We start from the raw sequence: 10351 nt of genomic DNA on the forward strand, positions 1-10351 counted from the left end.
GATAAGAAAACAAGACAAATATTCAGGATTTAAGTCAAACCTGTGATAAGGAAAAAGATAAAAAATAAAAAAAAAATAAACATGTTAGTGTTTTTAGATTAGTAGGCTGCAAAAGTTACGAACAGAAAAGTTTCTTAGCTTTTGGGACCGTAGAGTTCGACTTAGCTTGGAGTCGAAAGCTAAGAGAGGAGGAATGCCAGCTAGTCAGTCTGCTTTTATGCCGATTTTTAAAAGGTATATTGGGTGGTGGAGGTGGTGCTCGGGGGGGGGGGGGGTCTCTCGGTGGGTTTTGTATTTTTATTTATTTCTTTTAAATTGGTGCTGAGAGAGCAACAAATATGTCTAGCAGTAATTGCTGAGAATGCAGTTAGGACATTCGGAGTTCCTATCTCGTCTCGGTTACCACCTGATGAAGGCCAGAGGAATAGTTGGCCGAAACGGCATGAAACAACAACTAAGAAAGATGAGGATAATAGTCCACAATAAAATAAATTAAGTTTTACCAACTTTTCTTGCTAGTATTGATCAAAGACTTAACCATTCAAGCAAATATGTTGATTCAGAAGATTTATTTTGTCATAGGTGGGAAAAAAAAAAAAAAGAAAGTTTCATATCAAGAAATTATTTCAACTGACAATACTTCTATCTAAACAATAGTAGATACAATAAATTTCAGAGCATGCAAGATACTATAAAATGCAAATTATGAACCACCTTATCATACAAATCAAGAAAATAGAGCATAAAAGCTTGAGGTTCTGTCAATACAGAATCAATATAAGTGGATTTTAGTATTTCTATTGGCAAGGACATGACTGCTGCTGCTACTACTACTACTACCACCAACCATATGCCACTTATCACATGTAGTGGATGATTTTGTAAAACAATTTACTAAAATATAAATCATGTATTCCAATAGTCATTTTATTCCATGGACTTGACGGAAATCTGGTTGAAAAAGTAGACGGTCAATGAGTTTTGCTTCGTTTTAGACACAAATGTTATAAATATTTTTATGCCTTGGGGCTTCTTTATTACATCTAAAACTGGATACAGGTTTCATTGGTGAATTTACTTTCGCAAAAAACATCCTAATAACTACATCATTCATTGTGATATAGAGCTCAGCATATCATAGCAGGACATAGGCATTGTCTGGCATGCGCTAAGGGACCCGAAGGAACGCTAACCAGGCACAAAATTCAAACCACCTAAGAATGCAATAATTGCATTATGCAAATAGATATTGATGAAAATCATAGGAAACAAACTAAGTTGAAAATTAAAGGATCCCCTTTCTCTCTCCCTTTCAATTCTTTTATATTTAATCTGACCATGACGAGAGACATTAGCTTGTACCGATATGTTTTGTAAGTAAAATATGCATTATAATTTTACTGGGAATAAACTAGCATAGTGACTGGATCAAATTACTTTTGTATATGATTCACACTAAACAGAGTTCATGTGAAATCACCTTTATACACCTGTCCTACTGCAGAGTGGAAGCAATGACTTAGATTAAATGAAGTTTCATTCACATAATGAAAAAAATAGATTTGACAGTTACATAGCATTATGCATTTCTGATTTTAGGGTTTCAGGATTCTTGGGTTTTTACTATAAAAAACTTTTTTATAAAAATAAAGTACTCTGAAACTCCTGAACTAATTTTCAAATAGGAAACTTAAACTTCAAAATAAAATTCATTAATGCATATTTTACCCAAACAGACCCTTTTTCAAATGAAACGTAAATTATAAAAACAAACCTGAACCTTCCAGCAGCATGATGAATTGGACCAAAAATTCGCCGACTTGGTGATAGGTAGGATGCTGCCAAGGCTAACGGAACAGCATTTTTATTTGAGCTTGGCGAATTAGCAAATTTCACGGTAATAGGTTCAGTTGCTCCTTCAGGAATAGTGCCATGCAATTTCTGAATGGCTCTTTCAGCTTCAATCCGTTGATCAAATCGGATAAAGCCAACACCTTTCGATAAACCTGAAAATGAAAGTTTTTAAATCATAATATAAATAGAAATTTGAAATAAAAAAAAAAAAAAAAAATGCTTAAATAACTTTAGTCACTCCCTCCCCCCGCCCCAAAATAGTATTTTCTTAGGTCGTGTTCGAAAGTGATAGCAAGATTTGCTTTTTCAAATAATACTGAATGCAAATTATAAAACCATTACAGATGTTTTGACAACTTTCAAAAAATTTTAGATCAGAAGCAGAATTTAAATCCACATTTGTTGTCAAGATAATCTGAATGAAATCCCCTTTACCACCTGAATAATAAAGTTAAAAAAATTGCCAAGGCATGCAATATATGTGTCACTATTTATATTTAAAAACGCCAATCATGTATCAATGGAATAATTAACCTTAAATAGCTGTATAATTTCACATACTTCTTGAAAAATGTTAAAAAGAAGATTGAACAATTTCAAAGCGAGAGTTTATAATATAAATTATAATTAAAGGTGGACTAAAATCAGTTTGCAAAACAAAATGACAACCATTGCAGTTAATTTCGACATTTGCAGAATTGCAAAGACAATATGGTATCAGTGTTTTCAATATATTTTCTGAAAAATATTAATTGAAAAGTCAATTGTAAAAAATTTATTTTTCTCCCTAAATGTGAAGAGAAAATATTTGGTGTGTAATTTAAGAAAATGATTACATTAACTCTAGCATTTATACATTGGGAGGGAAAACAAAAGCATTTTATTTATGAAAAAAATAAATTTTAATTTTAAAAAAATATTGAGTTTAATTCTAATTGTCAATAAAAACTTTACCAGATATAATAAATTGCAAAAAAAAAAAAAAAAAAAAAAAATATAAAAAACATTTTAAGTCGTCACAAGAACCCATTAATAAAACTAATAACTGGTATAGAAATTCAAAGCAGCTGAAGTTGTTATACTGTGCAAGACAAAAATGTCAAATAAGTATTCTTTATTTATCATGGAGCAGAATTTTTACACAGAAAAAAGTTTTGATTAAATTAACCCTACCATATTCCTCCCAAAATACAAGAATTACATTTTCAGTAATGCTATACTTTGACAGATACAAATGCAAGTAAACTTAACATTAACATGAAAATCACTCAAAATAGAAACAACAGGCCCTTAACACACACAGGGATCAAAGTTTTAGATAGAGTTTTATAAACAGATTAAACCGATCGAGTTATCCATAGATCTCCGGTTAGATTGTTTAAAATCAGGGAAAAGCAAATTAGCAAAGCCTATTACATAAGACAAAATCTAAAAGTTTCTGCTATAGAACCTCGCCGCCTCTTTATCTCTACAACTATGGGTTAAACACTATTACAATACTGGTGATATTCTTTTATTTATTCCAACCTTTCTTTTATTTATTACCTTTGACTTAATAAACAGGAGAGAGCGAGTGACAGAGCAAAAATGATAGATGCATATAAGCGAGCAGGGAGCAGGAGTTGAAAAAGAGAGAAATTGAGAGCGATAGAAACTTAAAAGACGTGTCACTCAGTAAATAGGATAATTAAAATGGAAGTTTAAAAAAATATATAACTCAATCCCAAACCAAGACCTATTTTAGCATGTATTCTGTGTTATTAAAATATATATAAAAAATATCTTAGGGAATAATATAATTCATTCTGTGTTTCACAGATCATCTACCATAATATACATTTAAATTTTTCTTTACTTAAATATCAATGTTGTATACTAGGAGAAAACGGTAATGTAGATAGACAACAGTTTAGTAATATACAGATTTGGCTTAAGAACTTTAACGCAGTTTCAGTAAACATCTGATAAAGTGTATTAATAAAATCCTTAAAGTTTTGATACATTTGAATAAATGAAAAGTCTTAAATTCTCAACTAGCTATTTTAAAAATTTATGACGCAACATCACTGAATGCCATCAACATTATTCATAAACAATTTTATATTTAAACCGGTTATCTATTTCAAAATATTTTATTCTCAATTTATTTAAATTGTGAAATAATTACTGAAACACATTCAATCTTATTTTTAAAATGAATTTGTTTAATTTTTTTTAATCCATTTTTGTTATATCAGAAAATGTCTACTTTAACAATTTAATTTTTAATGTTTATATAATTTTTTCTAAACTTCATCTACATTTTTTTTACTATTTATATGAATAAATGCAAAAGTTTATTCCTCAAAATAATTGTAAGTATTAATTCAAATTTACACAACAGTATTCGGTTTCATATACTGCATATGTATACATTATCATCAATAAAGTTAACTAATTTCCATATTCCTGTGCAAAAAATCCTTTATTAATTAACCAATGATTGAATTTTAATATAACAAATAGTACTGTTTTCAAAGTGTTTAATTTCCTGAACAAATACTTAGCGTCAAAAGAATTTACAAATGTCAATGCTGGGTTCTCTATCAGAAACTAAATACAACCCACCGACTTCACCAAGGCAAATTCATCTCTTTTCAGTTATATAAAGTTCCATCAAAATTGCCAAAATGTTAATTACTATAAATGCAAAATATTTACTTAAAATATGTTTCAAAACAATAGCAAACTGGCAAAGCCATCTCAGACATACAAATAAGATATGAATGCCATGAGAAAAATATACATCATTAAGTACAGATGATTTTTCACACATAATTTTCATTATATTTTAGGTAATACCAAGAATTCCATTGCTTGTTTTATATGTACGAGTGTTCAGTTTTTGAAATGGCTGCTGCTACTCGGTCCAATGTAAGAGCAAGTCACATATCTTACAGATACTATTCTAAGCCAGTTGATGGCACTGGACAGTAGACCAGAATATTCACCTACATTTTGATTGTAAAATGTACTAGAGTTTTGTCAAATCATTTGATTCCACATTATTTTGGATTCACGCACTTCATACACTAACAAAGAGTAGACCAGTGGCAGGTGGGACGAAAAAGACTAAGATGCAGGCAAAACTTTAACAAGTCATATTTTGACTAAATACCTGCATTTCCACAACTACAAACTGGTTATTGGGCAACAGTTGAGACCAGAAGACTATACACAGCATCTTTGAACATCAGATGGAAGCAATTTATAAGTAAATGACCTCATTTTGTTATGTCTTGTGATTAAATCTTGTCACAAAAATTCATTAATGCTATACATGTGGTAATCAACTAAATCGATATAGTAATGCAGAGTTAGATAGCTAACTTCTCAGAATGCCTTCAGAATTGAATTGATTAAAACATACATGACCGATATTTTTCTCTACATGATTTTAACAAATACTAATTTATGAGAAACACATGACACTTTCAAAGCTAAATTATCTTGTGAATTTTTCATAAATGTTTGTCCTCCTCAATATTTTTCCTTTATACTTTAGCACATACTATATTTAATTTTGAGATTGAGTTAGGTTTGAAAAGTAATTCTATTTTAATTGTTCTAATTAGCTATAATCTACAATTAACTGAACAGGTCACCTATCTCTCTTCAGCTATTTTTGTATTTCTTCTGCTCCCACCCCATTTCACTATTTACATTTTTACTTTCACGTTTAACTGCTTCATTATTTCTTAATGTCTTACAAAGATTTAAAGAGTAACTCTTTCAGTGTGACCATCTAATTTACATGCCTGTATATAAATGGAAAAATCATTAGTCTTTACTGATGTGTGTGTGTGTGAATGATAATATAGAAGTAAAGAATTCTTTTAGTTATGCAAAGAAGATGTCATATTTTTTTCAACAATTTACAAATTAAATCAAAATAGAATAGTGGTTATGATTCTATGATTCAATGGGCCACAGGTATATCTAATTATATACAAGTTGTAGTTACTGTTTATTTGTACACACACCCCAAAAGTTCGCAAGTTAGAAACCTCCTTAAGCATCTATATGTCATATGCTAAGGCATTTTATGTTAACACAAAAAAATATTTTTACAAATGTAATCATCCAATCATCAGAGATAGTGATTGGTAATAATCTGATGTCAAAGTAAAAAAAAAATTAACTACCTTTTTCATAGTGAATTGTTTGAAAATCAAACTGGTTTTGTTAACTAAAAGCAGAATTTTAAATTCATTTCAAAAGTGTCATTTGTTTATTTGAAAGATATTACACTGCCAATTTTTTTATGGTAAGAAAACAGAACAGTTGTTTTAAAAAAGAACCAAATTCCTACAATTAAGTTAAGACACATTTTATTTCTAGAAGATTTTTCTGAAATAAAACTTATGTTTACAGGAGAAAATCATTATGGTTTTTAACAGTATCAACTCAGAGAAACAATCTCAAAAGAAATATTAACAGTAAATCATACCGATTGATGCAGAAACCATGGTGGAATTTCTACAGGGCCTCTAATATATACATATATCAATGTAATTGATTTTATGGTGATATCTGTTCACTACAAAACAAACATGACTTTTTTTTTTTATAATGGACAGGGCTAGGAACATAATTGCACACCGTTCGTTTTTTCATTCCGGTGAAATGTTGAGTGTGCCTCTAGAGAGTTAAAATATGTAAATTTATTGAAATCTTATGTCAATTCTTACACACTGTCAATACAGAGTACATCTTTTGTTCCAACTCTAAAAACTGAATGGTCAATATGATGTTATTAGCTAAATACAACCTACTTATGAAATCATAATATATATTACTTCTAAAAAAATTTGAAGACTTATCAGGTAGAGAGAGAGAGAGAGATTTCTTCCGAGGTCAGAGAGAGAGAGAGAGAGATTTCTTCCGAGGTCAGAAAGAGAGAGAGATTTCTTCCGAGGTCAGAGAGAGAGAGAGAGATTTCTTCCGAGGTCAGAGAGAGAGAGAGAGAGAGATTTCTTCCGAGGTCAGAGAGAGAGATTTCTTCCGAGGTCAGAGAGAGAGAGAGAGAGAGAGAGAGAGATTTCTTCCGAGGTCAGAGAGAGAGAGAGAGAGAGAGATTTCTTCCGAGGTCAGAGAGAGAGAGAGAGATTTCTTCCGAGGTCAGAGAGAGAGAGAGAGAGAGAGAGAGAGAGAGAGATTTCTTCCGAGGTCAGAGAGAGAGAGAGAGAGATTTCTTCCGAGGTCAGAGAGAGAGAGATTTCTTCCGAGGTCAGAGAGAGAGAGATTTCTTCCGAGGTCAGAGAGAGAGAGATTTCTTCCGAGGTCAGAGAGAGAGAGATTTCTTCCGAGGTCAGAGAGAGAGAGATTTCTTCCGAGGTCAGAGAGAGAGAGATTTCTTCCGAGGTCAGAGAGAGAGAGAGAGAGAGAGAGAGATTTCTTCCGAGGTCAGAGAGAGAGAGAGAGAGAGAGAGATTTCTTACGAGGTCAGAGAGAGAGAGAGAGAGAGAGAGATTTCTTACGAGGTCAGAGAGAGAGAGAGACAGATTTCTTCCCAGGTCAGAGAGAGAGAGAGAGATTTCTTCCGAGGTCAGAGAGAGAGAGAGAGAGATTTCTTCCGAGGTCAGAGAGAGAGAGAGAGAGATTTCTTCCGAGGTCAGAGAGAGAGAGAGATTTCTTCCGAGGTCAGAGAGAGAGAGAGAGATTTCTTCCGAGGTCAGAGAGAGAGAGAGAGATTTCTTCCGAGGTCAGAGAGAGAGAGAGAGATTTCTTCCGAGGTCAGAGAGAGAGAGAGAGATTTCTTCCGAGGTCAGAGAGAGAGAGAGAGATTTCTTCCGAGGTCAGAGAGAGAGAGAGAGATTTCTTCCGAGGTCAGAGAGAGAGAGAGAGATTTCTTCCGAGGTCAGAGAGAGAGAGAGAGATTTCTTCCGAGGTCAGAGAGAGAGAGAGAGAGATTTCTTCCGAGGTCAGAGAGAGAGAGAGAGAGATTTCTTCCGAGGTCAGAGAGAGAGAGAGAGAGATTTCTTCCGAGGTCAGAGAGAGAGAGAGAGAGATTTCTTCCGAGGTCAGAGAGAGAGAGAGAGAGATTTCTTCCGAGGTCAGAGAGAGAGAGAGAGAGATTTCTTCCGAGGTCAGAGAGAGAGAGAGAGAGATTTCTTCCGAGGTCAGAGAGAGAGAGAGAGAGAGAGATTTCTTCCGAGGTCAGAGAGAGAGAGAGAGAGAGAGAGATTTCTTCCGAGGTCAGAGAGAGAGAGAGAGAGAGAGATTTCTTCCGAGGTCAGAGAGAGAGAGAGAGAGAGAGATTTCTTCCGAGGTCAGAGAGAGAGAGAGAGAGAGAGATTTCTTCCGAGGTCAGAGAGAGAGAGAGAGAGAGAGATTTCTTCCGAGGTCAGAGAGAGAGAGAGAGAGAGAGATTTCTTCCGAGGTCAGAGAGAGAGAGAGAGAGAGAGATTTCTTCCGAGGTCAGAGAGAGAGAGAGAGAGAGAGATTTCTTCCGAGGTCAGAGAGAGAGAGAGAGAGAGAGATTTCTTCCGAGGTCAGAGAGAGAGAGAGAGAGAGATTTCTTCCGAGGTCAGAGAGAGAGAGAGAGATTTCTTCCGAGGTCAGAGAGAGAGAGAGAGATTTCTTCCGAGGTCAGAGAGAGAGAGAGAGATTTCCTCCGAGGTCAGAGAGAGAGAGAGAGATTTCTTCCGAGGTCAGAGAGAGAGAGAGAGATTTCTTCCGAGGTCAGAGAGAGAGAGAGAGATTTCTTCCGAGGTCAGAGAGAGAGAGAGAGATTTCTTCCGAGGTCAGAGAGAGAGAGAGAGATTTCTTCCGAGGTCAGAGAGAGAGAGAGAGATTTCTTCCGAGGTCAGAGAGAGAGAGAGAGATTTCTTCCGAGGTCAGAGAGAGAGAGAGAGATTTCTTCCGAGGTCAGAGAGAGAGAGAGAGATTTCTTCCGAGGTCAGAGAGAGAGAGAGAGAGATTTCTTCCGAGGTCAGAGAGAGAGAGAGAGATTTCTTCCGAGGTCAGAGAGAGAGAGAGAGATTTCTTCCGAGGTCAGAGAGAGAGAGAGAGATTTCTTCCGAGGTCAGAGAGAGAGAGAGAGATTTCTTCCGAGGTCAGAGAGAGAGAGAGAGATTTCTTCCGAGGTCAGAGAGAGAGAGAGAGAGAGAGATTTCTTCCGAGGTCAGAGAGAGAGAGAGAGAGAGATTTCTTCCGAGGTCAGAGAGAGAGAGAGAGAGATTTCTTCCGAGGTCAGAGAGAGAGAGAGAGAGATTTCTTCCGAGGTCAGAGAGAGAGAGAGAGAGATTTCTTCCGAGGTCAGAGAGAGAGAGAGAGAGAGATTTCTTCCGAGGTCAGAGAGAGAGAGAGAGAGAGAGAGAGAGATTTCTTCCGAGGTCAGAGAGAGAGAGAGAGAGAGAGAGAGATTTCTTCCGAGGTCAGAGAGAGAGAGAGAGATTTCTTCCGAGGTCAGAGAGAGAGAGAGAGATTTCTTCCGAGGTCAGAGAGAGAGAGAGAGATTTCTTCCGAGGTCAGAGAGAGAGAGAGAGATTTCTTCCGAGGTCAGAGAGAGAGAGAGAGATTTCTTCCGAGGTCAGAGAGAGAGAGAGAGATTTCTTCCGAGGTCAGAGAGAGAGAGAGAGAGAGATTTCTTCCGAGGTCAGAGAGAGAGAGAGAGAGATTTCTTCCGAGGTCAGAGAGAGAGAGAGAGAGATTTCTTCCGAGGTCAGAGAGAGAGAGAGAGATTTCTTCCGAGGTCAGAGAGAGAGAGAGAGATTTCTTCCGAGGTCAGAGAGAGAGATTTCTTCCGAGGTCAGAGAGAGAGAGATTTCTTCCGAGGTCAGAGAGAGAGAGAGAGAGATTTCTTCCGAGGTCAGAGAGAGAGAGAGAGAGAGAGAGATTTCTTCCGAGGTCAGAGAGAGAGAAAGAGAGAGATTTCTTCCGAGGTCAGAGAGAGAGAGAGAGAGAGAGAGATTTCTTCCGAGGTCAGAGAGAGAGAGAGAGATTTCTTCCGAGGTCAGAGAGAGAGAGAGAGATTTCTTCCGAGGTCAGAGAGAGAGAGAGAGATTTCTTCCGAGGTCAGAGAGAGAGAGAGAGAGATTTCTTCCGAGGTCAGAGAGAGAGAGAGAGAGAGAGAGAGAGATTTCTTCCGAGGTCAGAGAGAGAGAGATTTCTTCCGAGGTCAGAGAGAGAGAGAGAGAGATTTCTTCCGAGGTCAGAGAGAGAGAGAGAGAGATTTCTTCCGAGGTCAGAGAGAGAGAGAGAGAGATTTCTTCCGAGGTCAGAGAGAGAGAGAGAGAGATTTCTTCCGAGGTCAGAGAGAGAGAGAGAGATTTCTTCCGAGGTCAGAGAGAGAGAGAGAGATTTCTTCCGAGGTCAGAGAGAGAGATTTCTTCCGAGGTCAGAGAGAGAGAGATTTCTTCCGAGGTCAGAGAGAGAGAGAGAGAGATTTCTTCCGAGGTCAGAGAGAGAGAGAGAGAGAGAGAGATTTCTTCCGAGGTCAGAGAGAGAGAAAGAG

General features: G+C 36.2%; 1 protein-coding gene across 12 annotated transcripts in view; it reads right to left on the reverse strand.

Annotated features, from left to right (window-relative positions):
- The window catches only part of LOC145296020 (ELAV-like protein 1), a 53669-nt gene that overhangs the window by 10993 nt on the left and 32325 nt on the right, over positions 1-10351 (reverse strand). For all 12 annotated transcript variants that reach the window (XM_080142051.1, XM_080142047.1, XM_080142049.1 and 9 more), the window contains one exon: positions 1775-2006. In XM_080142051.1, coding sequence (XP_079998177.1) covers positions 1775-2006 — 232 coding nt within the window. The remainder of the gene's footprint in view (positions 1-1774; positions 2007-10351) is intronic.

The sequence above is a fragment of the Euprymna scolopes genome, chromosome 16, assembly GCF_053919585.1.
Source record: "Euprymna scolopes isolate OS-2025 chromosome 16, ASM5391958v1, whole genome shotgun sequence".
In the NCBI taxonomy this organism is placed as follows: Eukaryota; Metazoa; Mollusca; class Cephalopoda; order Sepiida; family Sepiolidae; genus Euprymna; species Euprymna scolopes.